The sequence below is a fragment of the Tubulanus polymorphus genome, chromosome 7 (genome assembly GCF_964204645.1).
Source record: "Tubulanus polymorphus chromosome 7, tnTubPoly1.2, whole genome shotgun sequence".
NCBI classification, from domain to species: Eukaryota; Metazoa; Nemertea; class Palaeonemertea; order Tubulaniformes; family Tubulanidae; genus Tubulanus; species Tubulanus polymorphus.
The window spans coordinates 15,624,189-15,643,914 of NC_134031.1; the positions used below are offsets into that span (position 1 = coordinate 15,624,189).

At 40.3% G+C, this 19,726-nt stretch overlaps 2 protein-coding genes and 1 non-coding gene across 6 annotated transcripts; 1 reads left to right on the top strand and 2 right to left on the bottom strand.

The window, feature by feature from the left end:
• Window positions 1-1,316: 1,316 nt before the first annotated feature.
• LOC141909193 (pappalysin-1-like) lies at window positions 1,317-14,049 on the bottom strand. The gene is made up of 21 exons (XM_074799579.1): window positions 13,647-14,049; window positions 11,004-12,054; window positions 10,429-10,574; window positions 10,050-10,343; window positions 9,852-9,973; window positions 9,472-9,658; window positions 9,244-9,361; window positions 8,993-9,131; window positions 8,209-8,378; window positions 7,886-8,014; window positions 7,557-7,648; window positions 6,771-6,970; window positions 6,420-6,500; window positions 5,894-6,119; window positions 5,146-5,392; window positions 4,547-4,752; window positions 3,947-4,154; window positions 3,685-3,850; window positions 3,183-3,318; window positions 2,388-2,554; window positions 1,317-1,604 (listed from the first exon to the last, which is right to left on the bottom strand). Exons 1-21 carry the CDS (start codon window positions 14,047-14,049, stop codon window positions 1,350-1,352), a joined length of 4,743 nt encoding a protein of 1,580 aa, XP_074655680.1. The 3' UTR covers window positions 1,317-1,349.
• Window positions 7,452-7,533, top strand: Trnas-uga (transfer RNA serine (anticodon UGA)). Its single transcript has one exon. It is a non-coding gene; the product is annotated as a tRNA-Ser (tRNA).
• Window positions 14,050-14,800: 751 nt separating the features above from the next.
• Window positions 14,801-19,455, bottom strand: LOC141908378 (uricase-like). Of its 4 annotated transcripts, none has more exons than XM_074798414.1 (8): window positions 19,259-19,455; window positions 18,709-18,920; window positions 17,803-17,916; window positions 17,113-17,194; window positions 16,843-17,029; window positions 15,765-15,888; window positions 15,589-15,681; window positions 14,801-14,997 (listed from the first exon to the last, which is right to left on the bottom strand). In XM_074798414.1, the coding sequence occupies exons 2-8, from the start codon at window positions 18,916-18,918 to the stop codon at window positions 14,923-14,925; spliced, it is 885 nt and encodes a 294-aa protein (XP_074654515.1). In that variant the 5' UTR covers window positions 18,919-18,920; window positions 19,259-19,455; the 3' UTR covers window positions 14,801-14,922. The 4 variants fall into 4 exon arrangements, with proteins under 4 accessions (XP_074654515.1, XP_074654513.1, XP_074654512.1 ...); XM_074798412.1 differs by having other exon boundaries at window positions 18,709-18,937; XM_074798411.1 differs by having other exon boundaries at window positions 18,709-18,926; window positions 19,259-19,451.
• Between the last annotated feature and the right edge of the window lie 271 nt (window positions 19,456-19,726).

The window sequence follows — 19,726 nt, forward strand, 5'->3', positions numbered from 1 at the left end:
ATCTTATAATAGAAATTGTATTACCTTGAGACGGGTTTCTTAAAGAATCACGTGAATACTATTTATGTATGACGTATAGAACGTGTCAAATTCAAACCCCAGGCAATATAAACGCGCTATTACGTACCGAGATATGGGGTATGCGGGAGATTATAGAATATATATGGTGACTTCTTTGGTTTCTTGGAATTAGGTTCTTAATTCGTGATCGCTCACATTATGCCTTAACGGTTCAAGATTTCCACGAAATTGACTTCGAATCCAAAGGATCCAAATTGCTTTTAGATAGCCTTGTTATGTTGGCTTAGTCAAAAATGAAAAGTTTTGTCAAACCCATGCCCAGTTTTTGGCTTATGTTTGATACAACTTGAGGTGTCAAAAGTGTAAATTTGTATTCAGTTATGTCTATAACTGATGGGTCTGTTTAATATCGTTAGCTTGATCATGATTTTAAAAAGTAGGCCTTTTTACTGTCTCGAAAGGCGGCCATTACTTTTGAGCTCAGCAGAGAGGGGAAACATCACATTTTTTAGCCTTGAGGCAACCACACACGAGCCGGAAACTGCGTTGCGCACTTTGCGTACGCAGTTTTCGGCTATAGCATACGAACTTTGCGCAGCGCAAAATGCGTACGCGAAATTCTCTCGTGGGCGGGGGCCTTTACATTCCAACTGACGATGGTTGTTAAACAGGCAAAATTGTGTGTTTATTTGATAGTAGTTTATTTGAAAAAAAGAACATATCAATCCTCGGGGCTTCTCCAAGTTGATAACGTTGTCTCGCTGTGTATTAATCAGTACCATCTCTCACGAGGAATATGCAGTAATTGCAATGATAGATGTTAATGTCTCAATTTTAGTTCTCATCGAATGCCTTCTGACCTTTATATGTACCAAATACGTAAATCATATCTACCTTCTCCTCCGTGAGCTACCAATACACCGAATATGCGCGCGGAGATGCACCGTTAATTGCTATGTACGTTTTGACTGTTGAAGTGGTCAAGTCGTACCCGGACGTAACCACGGTCTGGGTGGACAGGTCATTAACTGATATGGCATTGCCGTAATCCTATTAGCGAATACGGTCTCCAATTGGTAGAAATAACAGCGGAACTAAATCAGCGGCTTTAGAAGGAATGTATTCAGGATAACGCGTAAAATGAAGTATGTTTTTGACTACACCAAGAAGTGAAGTTCTCAGCTGACATTTTAGAAGAGAAAGATTCAAATTAACCTTTGTCCACAACACAAAATAATAGTTTATTCTCTTTGTTTCAGTTCAAACGTGTTTCAACACAATCTTAATTACACAGTTAATGTTCTATACTATATGATATATGAATTACTCTAAAGATCGCCTAATCTTCTAGTCTTCACTCGATTCCTTTCGCGAACTTGTCGAACCGGTAGTTGCTTGTTTTCTTCGGCGGCCGGGTCCTCGCACGTACAGCCCCTCGCGCACTCGGCGTCCTGGTCATTCCCGGCGCGTGTAAACGGCTGGACCGCGCCACCTTCCACGGTCGACGCGCAACAGTCGCCGCCATCCCACTGACAATAGGCCCGGTTATTCTTTGCGTCGCACCAACTGTCCCCGATATACATCTGAAAAAGAAAGAGAGCGAAGCTTCGTGTGGACTTTTTGCTGCCGTAAAACCATTACAATAATGTTTTATACATTGATACCTAGTATTAGTTATACCTAGTTATTTAAGGGGTTCTGTGGACTACGTCATCAATAGTGGCGTTTCAATGTAACAATTAGAATTTTGGAGTTTATTCTATAATTGAATATATTTCATAACTAATACTTTATTTTTGATAAGTTTCAAATTATTCTTTTGAGGATGTGCACCACGTCATCAATAAATCGGGGCTAGACTGGTTACCAGTCAATTCAATTATCAATATTCAAATCCAAAATAGCTTTATTGATCATTCAAACTTTCAAGTTTCATTTTTCTTGTTTCATAAATGATATCGAGAATAACATCGGACAAATCTATAAACATTCATTTTACAGATATTGACGTTCCCGAGAAATGAAAGCTTTTGTATCCCTGGCAACGTGTTTTAAATGGAAATGCTAATTATCTAGTTTAAACATGTCAAATCATTTCGTACAATTTTTGAAAAAGACTTGTAAGATAAAGACCCACTATTTACAGATTTAAAAGTTTCGAAATCAAGAATTTGTCCAATCGTCACACCTGATAATGATCTCTTTTGAGAGTTCGAAACGCCGTGTCAATTTAAGTTTTGAACGAATAAATTTTCTATTTAAAACTTTTAAATCAGTATATCGTGGGTTTATATCTATTATTATCTCCACTTTTGATAGTAGCCATCTTTGCGAGATAGAATACGGTACAGAATAAGTATACGTACCGCCATACATTTCTCGACGCACCCCAGAGACGTAACCGGTGGGAACCACTCTTGCATACCGGTGCACAGAATCTGGTTTTTAGTAAGTTTTTCAGGGCCCGTAATTCTGCCGTAATTCATAACTACATCGTAGTACTGCATTCTACACGATACCACGCATAACGAACCTTTCAAAACAAAATCATACATCTCGATCAAACTGTATAAATTGGTTAAAGGTTTTTGGAAGACACATCACGGTTATTGGGTTACTAGGCGTTTCGTGTTGATGTGTGGATAATTGTTGGTCCTGAATAACCGTGGGAAGGTTTACAACATACTAAAATGCGAATAATTACAACAAGGAGGCATTAGATTTAGTAAAAGATAACCATAACAAAATGAACTACAAAACATCATCGGCTATTTTGGAAGATATCTCTGTTTGAGGAAATTAGTGAACTATAGCCTATACCATTGGCATTTCAGTAAGGAAGTCCATGCCCAAGGGAAGGCGCCTGCTTGAGACTCGTCAGAGATCAATCTCGTTGATGACGTCACGCGTATGATGTCATCAGTATGATTAGGCATACAGTTGTATGCGAAAGTTTACGAGTAAGTGCTCTAATTTCATCCAGAGTAACAAAGTGTTAAATGGATTTCATTAATTAAGATCATGACCTATTTTTCTTATGACCCCCATCAACCAACAAGTCGAAGACGGGTATCTTGCTAGTGCATAGATATATATGTTGAGTTCGGTTGGATCTCAATGATTACTCGTAGGTTGGATCGTGGTTTGTTTTTGATACTGACCAATCTTCGTATCTGTACACCTAAATCTAAGTATATGATTCGCCGGTGGCTGCGGGCATTTCATTTCACCGAAATCGCACATGGTAAATGTGGAATTCCAGCGTCCGTTCTGGCGGCAAATGATCCACGATGAAGCCTGAATGATGGATAGAGAACGGATAAAAAAATCATATATACAATATATACTTAACCTAAGACCCATAAGACCTAATGCTAATATTGCTGTTTATGTAGTTTGCGACGGTCAAAATTGTTATAATGGTTTTGGTACAACCATCAAATGCCGTAGATATTTGGTATATCTATAGTCTTATGTTCAATTGTGGGTTTAGTATATCAAATATTGTAAATGGATATCACTAAATCTAAGACACCTAAACCTAAGACCTCGGAAACGTAAGAGGTTCTTAGATTTTAAGTCTTAGGTATAGAAACACCCGAAAAATTTCATATCATGAACCGAAGCTCTCGGATAAAACCTAAAGAAACAAATTAAACGTACCCGCGCGGCTCCTGGGCACCGTAAAGCACACGTGCTCCCGGGTAGCAAATCATTGGTACAGTTATACAGGCCGGAGAATACGCTATTCGGCGGGGGACACTTCACCGGAACGCAAGTTGGACCAAACCATTGTCCGTTATCATCGCAAACTAAATGAGAAACTCTTCTGAAATCGTAAAATGCATAGAATTTTCAAGTTATATACGTACGAAGTGTTTATGGCATTTTACGGTAATTCTTTAACAATTCTGATCATCGCAACCTTCGCATAGGCATATCTTCTACGTGGTAACCTCTTTTGCATTTATATCGACACTTCGTGCCTACAGTGTGGCTCTCGCGGTCCAGACACGTTCTAGTCACCAAGTGCGCGTCGTCGTCAACTGATGGCGGAGTACAGGTCACCTGACAGAACGCGTCCGGTAACGACCACAGCCCGTCGGCATCGCACCGGATGATATTGTTGCTTCCTGAAAAGACGAATTTACAGAGTCGGAATATGAGACGGACAACTTCTCTCCGAGTCACAGAACCTTCTCATAGTTTGGCGGACATGCATTTGGGACATCAACACCCATTACCTACCCCAACCCGCAACATTCAACTGATATTACTGTTCAAAGTCATCACCTGTTTCTGGAGAGCACCTTTGATAATAGTTCTACTATCTATGAGGTATACAAATATTTACAACATTTGCAAGCTATAAAAATACATAATCCTATCCTTTCATACATCATATGAGAGTTTCTTTGTGCCGTCCGTTGGGTTGACAATAATTTGGCCTCAAAGCTGCTCAACAAATTCACTAGGTAAATAAAATTTCGCATAAATTGTAATCTCGAAATTGTATTTCCCTTACCGAACATACGCGCAGGCAGGTTACATTTGAAGGAACATTGACTGCCGTGTTCGGTACCTTCGGGACAGACAACCGTAGCGTAGAGGATATCAGGATGCCCGCAATCTACTGGCTTGCAGAGGAGATTGGAAACGGATCCCGATCCCGAATTCACCCATTGCTGTCTCGTACACATGACTTCATCTTCGTACGAATCCAACGAATAACTACAAAAAATAGAGCGATATTTCCTTATTCAACTTCAAACGACGAGGACGCGTTTCCGAGACGCTTTGGATCGAGCCGGCAATACCTAGAGTCTAGAGAATCTGAGATTGGGATAATCCGACAGCGCTAAATACGGAACGTATCTCAACACATCTGGACAATATTCAGGCAGCCTTTTGGCTATAATGACGAACGATCCTACATTCACTGATATCTAATGTTAATTTTTCTGAATGTTTCTAGATTTATCTAAATCCCATCATCAAGCTAACGGTAATTCATCTACAGTGAGAATACATCATCAGTCGGTCAGCGTTTTTTCAACTGTCTAAAATAATAAAGACTTTGAAAGTCTAAGCACACTGCAGATTAGTGACGTACGAGATACGTACCCGGTGTTACAGGCGACTTTACAAGTATCGCCATCTTCGTTCCCCGTGCAAGCAGTTTCTCCGTTGGCTACGTTCAATTTATTGCAGAGTGGTCTCTTGCAAGTGTAGGCGACGCAGTGTCCGGTATGAGGGTTGTACAGCTCGTTAGTAGCGCAGTTGCCGATAGTGATCGGATCTAAGTGTTTCGATGAACGTAAGGTGACGGCGGCGATGGCAATGTGGTACGACCGGAATCTGATTATGACCCCTTTATAAATGCAGTAGAAAAAACACCTTATCGAGATGACGTATATTCATTAGGCTAGAATAAGGTGATACATTGTCACTCCTAACCGACTGGGTCATGTTTTGCAAACTGCAATGAAATTTGTAACCAGTTCATTTCTATCTGCCCCGGTCTACTATGGCTAGCTTGATCATGATTCTTTAAAAAGTTCAACTTTTAAGCTCAGCAGAAAGGAGAAACGAGATATCAATTTTTGGCCAAATGCATTCATCGTTTTAAAAGTTTTGATAATGGATTTAAAACCCAAATTTGAACGATGAAAAATTGAATTAGTTTGTCAAATGAAATGGAAATTCAAAAGAAACGATAATGCGGACTCTCTTTAAATACCATCTTCAGGAGTCTTATGAGGTGTCTTTTAATGAATAGATTTAGTTTTTTATCTTTCAAATGTGTATATAGTTGGTTAGTCTGCTATAGTCTTCACGTCTGAGTGTGGCTATCGGCGGTTTATTTAGATACCTTTCGTCCTGAAGAATGGTTTGCTCAAATCATGCATCACATCGACAGTTACGGGATTGTCTTTGCATTTCAGTTTCACATCTTTATTGCCTATCGGGTAATTGTTACCGTGTTCGTCAGTCAGTTCCACCGAGAGGGCTTTCGTTTCCATGCTATACTTCGTTATTCCATCGGAGGCCAGGTGAACCACTACGGCTACCGCGATAACAGGCGTCGAAAACTGAACCTAAAGTAAATAATCCAAATAAGTTTTTCTAAAATAGATTTTCGAAACAAACCTCGGTTATTCAGCAAGGTGTGTACACTAGAATCGTAGAGCGACGGAGATCACTGTGGAAACAACCACTTCCAGTAATGATTTCGCAGGGGCTTGTCACAATAGCTGAGGGCTTAAAATAAAAAAATCGACCCAGGATCCTATGTACCACCTATAAAAATTTCTTTATCGGTGGTACCTGGGTCGAATCTTTGATTTTAGACATCCAGCTATCGCGACAAGCCCTCGTGGACTGGATGAAGAACCTACCTTGATCCAGAAATTGTCATCTTCGGTATAATGGCCGCATGGATACCACGATAATTGCGTGTCTATTTTTGCCTGACAGGTCTACAAAATGATATTTGAAAAATAGATCCCACGCTCAGAAAGAAAATCTAGTCCGTAAAGATTTCCTTTAAAGTTAAACATAGATTTCCGACGTTTCGACTATATCGCAATAGTCATTTCCAGTCAGGAATACTGAAGATGACTCCATTACAGATAGTGATATAGGTATCAATGCGAAAGCCAATGTAACGTTAAGCAAAAACTTTTGTCTCCTTTCGCTTCAAAATTCATCGCTATTAATCACACAAGTCGGTTTGACGATATACTTACCATAGTTTTCGGCGGTGGACCTATGACAACACTTTCAGGACAATCGTGTCGTTGGAACTCGGGGTTCGCGACGGCAGATATAGCCCACTGATCGACGAATCCGTCCGGTGTATAAAACCCGCAGTCGTGGATACTCGATCGTTTCTCGAACTCTTCGCATTCACCGTCGCCGTTATGTAGGTAACAAAGACTAGGTTGCCCTGAAAAATAGGGTTCAACTATGATATGATGATAATGATGTATTTTCATACGAAATTTCTACAGAATTCATGAATAAATTACAAAAACATTAAAAATATAATGATATTATATGAAGGACTGCGCAGCACTAATAACGTAAATGAATTATTTTCAAATTATTTCTTAAATGTTCAAACATGAAACGTTCGCGCGTGTCTGACAGTCGTTTTAAGTTGAATTACGCGCACCAAGTGCGAGAACGTTCAAAGATCCATATCATAAAATAAAACATCTACATAATAACTTGAACTATAGAATTATGCGGTATCATGATGCTATATGTGTAGTCATGTAGTTATTTAAGTGCTACTTGCAACAACCGAACTTGTAGTCGAAATGAAGTCTACATAGTAATATGAGTGGGATTCGAGCTGAACAGGTTAGCAGCTCATTGTATGCAGTGCAATTCATATAACCAGTGAATATACGCATTACTATTCAGCTGCGATGGCCGAGTGGTTAAGGCGTTAGACTTGAAATCTAATGGGATCTTCCCGCGTAGGTTCGAACCCTACTCGCAGCGAAATTTTTTCCTGCTATTTTTACCTTTACAATTGAAGAATCTTTCTATTTTACATTTCATAGTACAGCCGTCACCGTCTACAGTATTTCCATCATCGCATTCTTCTCCGTTTTCTCTGGAATTGTTTGCAATTACATTTATTACATTATAATCAATCAACTGCTTAAAATCTGCTATAAATGAACTTAATGTAATAAATGATCATAAGATAAAAACCCGTTATATATAGATTAAAAGTTTTCAAAAACCGAGATTTTATTCAATCAGGTTTCTAAAACTTTTAATCTGTGTATAGTGGATTTTTCTCTCATTATCCGTTGGAGTGTGGTTATTCTAATAATAATGAACGTACTTTTCCATTTTTCCGTTGCCGCAGTAAGGTTGTCCGTGTTTATATGTGAGTATTGGTGACGGACCACTCGACTTCTTACCCATGATCGCGATCACTTGATATTCGTAAGATTTTCCAACTTCGACATTCCTTGATGTAAATTGAAAATTGAAATGGATCGCAAAAGATGTCAAAAATAATACGTCAAACGGGTACTAAGCCTACAATTGATTTTTTCCCGACTCACTAACAAAAAAGTCAGTAAACCGCAAATAGTATTCTGCTGAAGAGGGTTTAGAGGTAACTGATAGATAGATTCAAGTGACTGTTTATGCCGATCTCACCTGTCCAGATACACCGGGATATTCGTCAATGGATTACTGTGCGTGAACTGCGGGTTTCTGGTTATCTGGTATTTTACTGGTTTACACTGTCGGCACTCGGAATTATCAAGTCTCGAGACGAGCTGAATGGCGTCTATTGCCACAAGAGAATTTGCCAAAACAACCCTCACCTATTCGATTACAACCAAATATATCAAATTATTCCGCGTAAATTGAATTCGTTCTGGAAGTGACAATAAGCTCGCTTGCCACGGCATCGTTTTGATGTCGTTCTAATAACGACAGTAGCGGCTCTCGACTATCGCACGTGCTGCATGCCGTCGGGATTCACCATTTCGCCTTTTCAAGTGCCCTCAAGATATCTTCACGAAATAGCGCGCGCTTATGTGCACAACAGGTTGAAAAAGTTAATTAAGTAAATAAATATTCATTCAATGTGATCAATCTTTACTTGAAATTTCCCTTTTTGATATTTTACGTTTCTTAAGTGCCCGAAAAATGCATTAGAATAACATGGAATTTCAACATGTTTAAAAATGTTCCAACTTCCAAACTTCGTCTCTGGCAGGGCATGGATATTGGCCCTTTTTTAAAGTTAACGCCCTTTTCATTTCTTTGCCCTGTATGTCATTTTAGTGGCCCTGGATCCGCCTCTGAACGGGTGAGTTATCCACGCGTGAACGCGCTCTCTAATTAGGCGCGGACCAGTTTGACTTGGGTCTGGTCCGGACTGGCTTGACCTGGGCCAAGTCGTCACGCAGTGCGACCGTGGGTTTAAATTCACCTTCTGAACGGACTGGTTTACATCCAAGCGTGTAGTGTATTCGACATCGCAGTAAGCTTCGATCGGTCCCAGGTGGTGTTTCGAGCCATCAGCCAAGTACAAAACAACATCCTTAACACCGTTCTTCGCACCCAACGTCAGTCACAATTTCAAACTAACGAAATATATTTCAGAATTTAACGTGAAAATTGGAAGTCAGTTTCCGAACAAAAAGGTTGAAAGGAATCTAATCGAATCATTTTGTCACATACCGATGTGGAATAACTTTGTATTCGAAGAAAAGGTCTATGTAACAGTCGTCGAGGCATTCCATACTGGCCGGGGCCCAGGTGTTAGCACTCAATCCACATTCTTCAGCGTCAGGCCCTCCTGAAAATATCGGTATAAGATGGCCATGAGCCGCGGTCTCACAGTGAGGGGATCACATTGACTCGGCTAATCTGGAGGCCAAACGTCTGCGTCGTCACCGTCCTTCTTACCCGTGGCCTGAACTGGAGAATAATCGTGATGGCCGCGGAAATAGTTCGGCGAAACAGCGCGACTGGCGAACTGGACCAGCGAACCATCCATCTGACAACTATTACATACTTCATTATCCCCGACGATTTTGGTACCGAGTGGAGGAACCCAGGATAACGTGGCTGTGCTTGACGTGGTGGTAATTATCTGAAATTATACGAGAATTTACGTTTTTTTTCGGTTCGGACGGAATAAATTATAAAAACTGCTTTTAAAATACTTGGGCCAGTTGCCCAAAAGTTGGTTTAAGATAACCGATGGATAAATACCATAGTAACAATGAACTTTTGATTGTCATATGTCAATAACAGCTTTTGAGCAACTGGCCCCTGTATTTTACCTTAGGTGCCAAAGGAGGTGGCGATGGCGCCTTAACGCGCTGCCAAGGCTGATATACAAGGTCAAGGTAGCAATGCATTCGCGCCATCTGTTGGTGAGTGAACGAGTCCATACAAGCATCGTCTGAAACATTAGGGATAATTCAAAAAAACGCCAGCGATGAGATTTGGAAATATCGTATTGAAAACGAAATTCATACCTGCATAACCCATGTAGTTTCGGAATAATGTATTGGTGAAAACCTTGAAACCGCATTGTCCACCGGATAAAGTATCTGGATCGGAACATTTCATATTTTTGGGGGTGGGCGGTGTGTCGGCGACGAGGTCACCGAGTTCGAGAGACGGTTCAATCTCGAGACATTCGTCGCTACATTCCATCTCGGTTACACCCCGAAACACGTGCCACAGCCCGAGAGTATGTCCGAGCTCGTGGATTAGATTGTCCGTCTTACCCAGCTTACCGAACTTATCCGGATTAACCGTGGCTCCCCCTGGAGATGAAAGAAATTAAGATATTTAGAAACGGGATACAATTTTCCGCGTAGGTTTTTATTTTCGTTTAATCGTGACTCGAACCGTGGATGCCGTAGACGTTCTTATCCCAAGGGAACGTCGCCACGCCTAATATTCCTGTCGTGATCCAGTTCGCAAAGTATACATTCAAATTTGATGACGCAGACAAATTCAGGAAAGACTTGTACTCGGCGATACTGAGATACGCCCTGAAATTTGAAGACTGTTTAACGATTCGTTTTGATTGTGATATCATTCATTTCTATTAATCATGAGCAAAAAGGTTTGCGGCCAAAGGCATTCTCCCTCGGTAGGGATTCGAATCTGATGGTATTGCTAGACTCAGCTACGGTACGAAACCCTGCTACACTAGATCAGGTGCGCAGGTACATGCGCAGGTTTGCCGCGAGAAAACTTGAGGCGCCAATCAGATTGCTCGTTGCATAATCGCTGAGACATATTTCACGGATAAACTATAATGGAAAAACCAGAGCTAAAATAAAACAGGATTTCTGATTGGTTAATGATGACATCACCTAAGCTGTGCATGAAGCACTCGGTTTATTGTGGCAGGATTTCGTACCGTGGCGTGTCTCGATGCTATCAGGTTCGAATCCTGGCCGAGGAGGATGGCTCACCGGTGAATAGACGTCGGATCGAAACATGTTTTCGATGTGTCTACGGAATTTGGGTCACAGCAATCACCCCCGTCCCACGAATGGTACTGTTTGTTACATTCAAAATCGCATCGTCCGTTCCCGATCCTATCGCCGTCACACGGCACCGTCATCAGATCGCAATCTCCACCATCGTTCCCGGTTTTGGGGTGATTACATTTCAGGTTACATCTACCGTTTCCTACTTCGTAGGGATTACATTCGTCGAGGATCGTTCGACTTCGAAGGGACGAATTGAATATTTTATGTTCGGCCATAGTCCAGGATATGTTATACGGCATGAAAGCCTGATTCAGCGCTTTCTGTTGGATGTCCATCTGCAGTGACGTCACCGTCGGGTTCGTACCGTCGTCGTTGTAAACGTTCACCAGACGATAGTTGATCATCTTCGGTCGGCGAAGACCCGAATTGGCGCTGTAACTTCTAATCACGTCGGGGTCGTCGCACACCGTACGTCCGCAAGGTGGCACCACCAGCGAAGGGTAGTTAGCCTTCTCCGGTATATCGGACGGGACCGAAGCGGGTCCGCTTTCGGTGTGGTTCACCCAGTTGTGCAGACCGTCGAAATTCTCCAAGACAACCAACCCGTGTCTTTTCGCGAACGCGTGCTGCAGGGATGAAACGATGTCCTTGTGCTTCAGCGGGTAGTCCCAAAGCCGCACCTCGTCGACAGTACCCCGGAAGAAGCTCTGACCGTTGTAGTCCCCCCCGAGCAACAATTGCTTGCATCTTTGCAACGAAGCGCTGAACAGATCCCCACGTTGCGTGTGGCCGACTGCCACCTTCGCTCCGTCTATGTGGAGTTTCATTTGGCGGCCGTCGTAGATGACCGCTAGGTGGAACCACCGAGCCGGTATATAAGCCCTTAACGCCCATATCGTTTCTTCGATCGGTGAGCGGTCGGTGCGGAGCGAGAAATAGAGTCTGGCTCCGCGATTGCCTTCGCTGGGGTGGATACCAACACTCCACGTGCGTTTTCTATTCGAAGCCGTTGTACATACGTCATAAACGCCTGCAAGAAAAATATAGAAATTACGAAGAAATTTGTATTTGAATGATTTCACTCAATATACAATTCAAAGTTCATTGAAAATGAACTGATTTCGACAACGCAAGGATTAGGATTATGATTAGGATTATATTTACACTCCAACTATGTTTAAGGTACATGGAGGGAGAATGTAAAATATACAATATTTTTAATCAACAGAAAATATGAACTCGTCTTTATGATACATAACAAAAAACGAGTGTTCGTCGCACCATCTGTTGGTATAGCTGGATGAATAATTCCACTTTATACTATACAGCTTTAAGGCAAAGTTAAAGATTGTTTTCATACGTGGGTACGAAGGCGACAAAACATTTCGTCGAAAGTTTCCGGTTCTTGGAAACGACCGCACGCTTGTTATAAATCGACGAATCAAGTCAATCCACGCCCAAACATCTGAATTCCATTTGCGGATAATAAATCTTGCGTTGATGGTAATTTTTTCTTCTTATAAATCGGTTTTGACGCCTTGACTATTGGCTATGATCGGTAATTGAATGTGTTGGTTACTTTCTACTCATTTTGACCTATTAGCACAAGTTTTTTTTCACTATCGTGAATATCATCGTCACGCCTGTTATTATTACATCATCGAGGCCCTGATCTACGAATTTAGAGAATACTTTGTCGTAGATCTTATTCCAAAAACCATTCCATTTTTTATTTCCAACGCGTCGCGATAATAGTGACGCATTCAGATGTAAAACGGGGGAAACAAGAAGCGAGACGCTCGGGACATCTGTGCGTGTCGCATTTCTGCTCGATGTCGGCGAGACGGGCCTCCATAAACCAGCCCCCATTGAATAAACCGACTTAATTTTTCCGCCCACTAACATCATCTCGCATTTTTATACACCCTCAGCGCTACGAAGATTGCCTTCGTGATAAAACAAAAAAATCTGCTCGCCACGTTCTCTTGGACTTGTATTTCATTCGTCCTTGTACAACGGTATATCATACACTTAGATCATATCCTATACCTTCCCGAGATCGTCTTCAACGACGCCGTGTTGATTTCGGTTCGTTTCGGTATGTTGAACCTTGACGTGCCTTTGTAAATATTATCAATTTTTTTCTTTGCCAATGTTTCATAGAACATGATAATCGTTGATATTCAACGCTCTGTAAAGAACCCCGCGTAAAGGTACAAAATCTTTAAAAATTCGTACAAACACAACATGATATCGGCGCGACTGGAGTGACGGACTCACGCTGCGCGCATTCATTTTCAATGTTTGCAAAAACGTCAGTTGAAAATTCTCTTGCGGTTTTCGACAATGGAAGAAAAACGTATCCAATACGACTGAATGTGAAAAGAAATTCTCTCGGGCGAGGGCATTTTGCCAGGGGAAAACAATTAAGAAGTCGACGCTCAATTATAAAGTTATATCAGGAAAATGTCACCGACACGATAGTTGTGTGAAGGTTGTCAGAGTTCTTTTCTATGAACGAAATCGCAATTATAGTCGGAATGACTTGTCATAGAGACCTTAATCCACATGACGGGAAATAGAAATTAAAAAAAAAAGAAATAAGATATTGGTTTTACTTACCGATGATAGTAGCCCCGTCTACCTGTCCTCCCTCGGCGTTTACCCACGCTTCAAAGGTAAAACTATGTCTCGGAATAGCCCGTACTTTGTTGGGCCCTTCGGGGAGGCGAAGCAGCAACGTTTGGTGACCTCGAAAATACACGGCCTTACCGAAGTCCAGACGATCGCCGACGGGCAGCGAGAAAGCGTGCCTCGGGTTGCGCAGCGTTTCGGTACTGGAGCGGCGTGTGTCCCGCCGTGAACGGTGATTTGTACTGCCATCGGTACAGGCCGGACTCGTAGCCGCCACGCCCGCTTCCAGTGCGGTCCTGCGGTCGAAAACGCCGTCGAATGCGGCAGCCGAACACCGACAGACGACTACTAGAATAACAGTCGTTATCTTCAACACGTCGTGTATTCCCATATTCCCGAATTATATTCTTTTCATTCAATATTATCCCGACTCGAATCACTACAGAAGGATGTACAATATGAAAAACGACTATATTTCCCAGACCGGCTGATATCTACTAAAAATCAGTTTGTTTTGAATAACTTCACACAAAGCGCTCGCCGAGCGATGTCGTTTGATACGTTTTCAATTAAATTCGGAATGCATCCTCGTAAATAAAGACTTCTTGGGTTGAAGTCCAGCTCGCGTAATTGCATTCATCCTACAATCATTGATATTGGTATTAATCTTACGTCAAACGCGAAGAAAGCACGTACCATCGCGTAACAACAACCTCCTGTAAATATATATATATAAGCCTTCGCCGTACGGAAGGAAAATTTCACACGATGGGAGCGCTCCGGAGCCTGTCCGCTAAACTGTCCAGAAGCGTGTTAGTCGCTCGGCGATATTTTCATCACTGCAGGTAGTCAAATCGGACCACTTTCCGACGTCACCGCTCGTTGACAAGTTCACGCGCTGATTGGTCGACGGGAACAGTTCATTGTCGACAAATCATTACAATTTAGAATTCGAGTTTTGCCGTGAGTACGTCACAGGGGGCTTCCTAATTAATCGGACGATATTGTCGAGGTGTGAAAAACGTTTTACCCGTTTCGAAACGCCGTCGATTTATTCTCAGTTGGAAAATACCGAAACATGTCCGCACATAAACCCCATGTGCAACGACGAACGAACTAGACAACTTAATTTTTGTATTGTTTTGATCATTTTGCTTTTATTATATCACTACATATCTGACGTGTATTTTGTTCAAGCCGATATTGGAGACCATGGATTATTATTCATTCCAAACAGATATTACACGCGCCCGAGTTGATCGATTTATAATTTCGATGCTGGTTTTCTCGCCATCGTGGCCTGGATGTTTCCGGATGGTTTATCAGTTGGAATGAACACCTAAAATAGAAGGCAAATTCTAAGAAGTTCAGATTTACTTTTTACGGAATGTGACAACCACAGACACAGGCTCGCAACAGCTGAACGAGCATCTTAGCGATCTAATATAGAAAATCTCACACCCAAAAAGAAAATGAAAAGAGTCTGAAAAGCTTTCTTTAAGTTAGGGATTAATTTTCGACTTCTTCCTCATAGTCATCGTCAGAGGAATGAAAATCTTAAAAGCATTTTGCTTATTGGGCCCCTTAAGTTCATCGATATCATAATTTCTGTAACATATTGTGTTATATTATATTATAATTTCGATGTAAATAAACATGACTATTATTATCATTATCATCATTATTGTCATTATTATCATTAAAATGAATACCAGAAGATGACTATTAGTATTTAGTCAAACGTCGAAATTAAATCATTAACTAGAGAAAACTTTATCGGGTTTCTTCTTCGTTTTTTTTTTCTTTTTGAGTGTGGGATTTCTTTTATGGTCGTTACAGCACGGTCAGAGCGTTCATCAATGGTGATCTTATCAATTAATCTTCAACATCGAAGATGCTGTCAAGCTGAATCGCGGTATTTTTGCCCTACCTCGTCATTTCTAGTAATATTCAGCCTTTTGAATTTAGAGAAGTCCGCCTCGTAATGGTGAACATTCGGCAATTCTATATCCATTGACTCAATCTGCAAAAACAAATGAACATATTATACTTGTAAGTCGTTATTCAGCGACAAGGATTTTGATGATAGTATTGCATCGTTTATACCTCGGGAATCTTCTCGAGGACTCGTTTTTCTGTGAGGTACAAAGTCTGTTGTACGGACGGCGAGAATACTCCAGTATCGGCCGGTCCGGCGAACGTGTCCAGTATTTCACCTTTTACCTTATGCCTTTTGATAGCGGTTTTCGAAAATGAAATGTTAAGGAAATTCGTTAACAATAAAAACCAAGCTCAATCACACAGTCGAATTCAGGTAAGTCGTCAAAGATAGGGCCATTATTACGCTGACGACTTATCAGAATGACATTTACACTTAGTTAAATTGAAATGTAAATACAAACTGTGACTCAAACATAGAGACTTTGTAATGTGACGACTTATCCGATGACGTCTTTAAAAGTTACTTCAGTCAGACTTGGTAAGCTCATTATTATTGGTTAGCTCATTAGTATCATATTGGTTAGTTCATTATCATTGGTTAGCTCATTATTTTTTGTTTATAGTTCATTGTTATTTGTTACCTCATTATCATTGGTTACTATTATTTAATATTATTATCAATATTGATATTACTATTGGTTACCTCATTATCTGGTTAGCTTAATTCTATTAGTAGGTTGATTATTATTGGTTAGTTCAGTTAGTAACTGGCTTGTTAGATGATTACATCTTAATCACGCTGTTATCATAGTTTATTATGTGTGCATTTTGTGTGTTCAGGGTTGACTGTGAGCGTGTTTCTTCTTCATTGCATTTCTCTTTTTCACTTTTTCTTCACTTTTCTCTTTTGAGGGACCTGTTTTATGTAAACTTTTTTTTTATTTTCTACAGAACCCTCCAAGTCTGATTTACTGTATTTTGTATTATGCTTTTGTACACTATGCTGTAAATTATATTTGAAAAATAAAGCGTTCATTCATTCATTCATTCATTCATTCATTATTATTGGTTAGCTCATTATAATTATTGCATAGTTCATTGTTAGTGGTTAGCTCATCATTATTGGTTAGTACGTTATTATTGGTTAGTTCATTATTATTGGAAAGTACGTTATTATTGGTTAGTTCGGTTTACAAAATGATTATTTATTCGGACAGAATTCTTTTCGATGGAAATAACCTACCAGGTTTTACAAAAGTCGACGCCGGTTGATCTGTTGTACTTCCAGTGCGAAGAAACGACCGTACAAAAAATTCGGTCGTCCATATCCGGCAGCGTTCGGAATTCATCGTCGACGAAATCGACGAAAGCCGATTGCGTGGTTTTCATAACTTTCAAGCCCTTGACACCGGAAGTAATTCTCGGAGGTCCTGCGTGAAATTTAGATTAATGATAGCGAAAAATGGAACTTGATAAATTCTAGAAGTATTCATAAGGAATTAAACTGGCATACCATAGCGTTCTTGTTCCACCTTACAGAAACGGATGGATTCAGGGCTGGCTATAAATGCGTGATTATGTTCTTTGCCATTTTCCTGAAAAAAAATGTATTCTAATTTCCGCCTCTTAACGAGGCAATATGATATTTCTGATTAATACATGAACCTCATCAATAATGAAAGAACCCAGTAGACATTATACTACAGAAAGAACCTCGTTAATACGGTTCTGTTCAAGACGAACCCCGGTTTATAATGATGATTTCCAGCATGTCCCAGCTAACATGTTTATATCAATAAAGCTTTACATAATACTAAACCCGTTACAATATAATTTCACTTTTGCCCCATACAAGAATCGTATTAACAAAGTTCCACTGTTTAAATCTAAAATTTAAAGGGACGAAAGAGAGTCCGAAATGTCGCATCTATTTATCTTCTAGTTTAATTCTTTGCGTTTTCAATCTTTCAAATTTGTATATGTGCAGCCCCATTATCCTGTTACATTTTTCTTCGTTTAATCATATTCTGTTATATCGTCTAATAATGTAACATTTTAATGAAAATAAATTTCAATTTCAACATATAGCGGGTTTGAATCACAGATTCTGCACATTCGTATGTGGCCATTCTAATAGGCTATTGTCGAAAAAAAAGTTGCGTCATCACCAATATGAATTAAGATCAATATTCGGCCCACTTACGACGATCCGTCTCCAGTTGTATTGATCGATGCTGATCTCGGCTTTCGACACGTGCGGGTACTTATTCAAAAAGTGCTTAGTCAGTTGCATGGCGAAGATTTCAATGCATCGCACCTACACATATGAAAAACAACACAATAATTCGTGAATAATTCATGGCTCTCGTAGCGTTTTTAAGTAGTTTCAACCGTATTGAATATTTCATATATTTCAGAAATATCGAGTATACGTAGAAAAGGTATCTGATTTCTGCCTACGTGTGACAGGTCGTGCATACCTTAAGTAATAACGTCCACAGAGGTGAAAATGATAAAGGGCCAGGACAAAAGGATTTGACGATGTTGACCTCGATTTTGGCCAGATTTTTATGAACAATAACCCACGATTTCTTTAGAAGTCAGTCTTATATCGGTTTATTATTGGCCGTTTGATCGACTTTCAATTTTATAATCACGATAAAATCGTTATCTATTTATCGATCTATATTGTAGATTGTGACATTAACTTGACGGATATTTTCACCCAGTGGGGCCAACAATATTATTGAATTTCGCAAATTCTAGCAAACGATCTGTTCTGGGCTCGTAAACGATCGGTTTGATAGCCAGGGCCAAATTCGGTTTTCGTATCTTGTCGACTAGTGGTCGGAAGTGATAACCGAATGCGTTTGATTTCCGAACTATTTCCGGAATATATAGTTCCGACTAACTGAAATTCGGTTTCACTTAGTTTGACTGGTAGTCGACTAACACAGATAACCTAAGTTGGCCCTGTGGATAGGCCGTATTCAACAACACCGTTTCAATTTCTAATTTTGGTGCATTTGACCAAAAAGAAAATCATAGATTTCGTGTTGTAGTAAAGCTAGTTGGGCATTTGAGTAAAGATTTACATATACATACATACCCCGTGTTCTTTAGCTAATACATAGACGGTGTTTTTCTGGCTGTCCGTGGCTATGATGTCACGGTTGTCTCCGTCAACGAAGTCTTTGATCGTGCTCAACGTCAGACGAGTGTTCACTTCGACATCTTTGATGTAGTGGACGTTACCTTCGCGTCTCACGTGGAACAAACGCACGTTGTTTTTGCCGTATCCTCGATCGACGATCTCCATTTCTGAAGCTATGAGAAACCTAGTGAAGCGCCAGTTCTTTAATGAGCCGAAATGCAGAATTTGAGGAACAAACCTTCTCTGATTGAATCTAATGTTAACTATAAACACCTTATGGGCTTGTTTTGACTTAGGCTTGACTAATACCAACTTGAACCCCGATGCTAACTCAATTCGTGTTCAATATACCCCCTGGTTAAGTTAATACCAGTCTATAATCAACACCAGCCTCAAAACAAGGTGACTGAATATTTTGAGCTATTTTGAATAATTTCGAATATACATGTTCTTTTCGAATGATATAATCACGTATACCGTCACGGACCTCCCTAAGATTACGTACCTTATCGAGCAGTAGTACTACCAGGGATATGAGTACAAGTGAACAATATCACGAGAAGAACTCTATATGATATGAGTACTGAGTCCAATGTGCCAGGTATGACCTGCGTTATCTTCAAAAATCACTGACAACATTTGCGAACAGTATGTGGTAATCCCGAATTAAAGGCCTCAAAACTATCATTATTATCTTTAATTGGCAATGCATACAATTTTCATAACTATTTTCCGCAGTGCTCGAAAGAGACTAGTGTGATATACATATGGATATATACGGATTACACAAATACATATCGTTTAATAATGCGAATTGAAACAGCGACGAACTAATGACCCAATTTTTGTCAGTTTCAATCATACCAGACCACATACTGATATACAGTACGTGATCACTGGTATTTAATACAATATGTACATAAAATCTGGCGCCTGTGTGTTCTGTGTGCTTATTGCTATTCAATCCAAATAA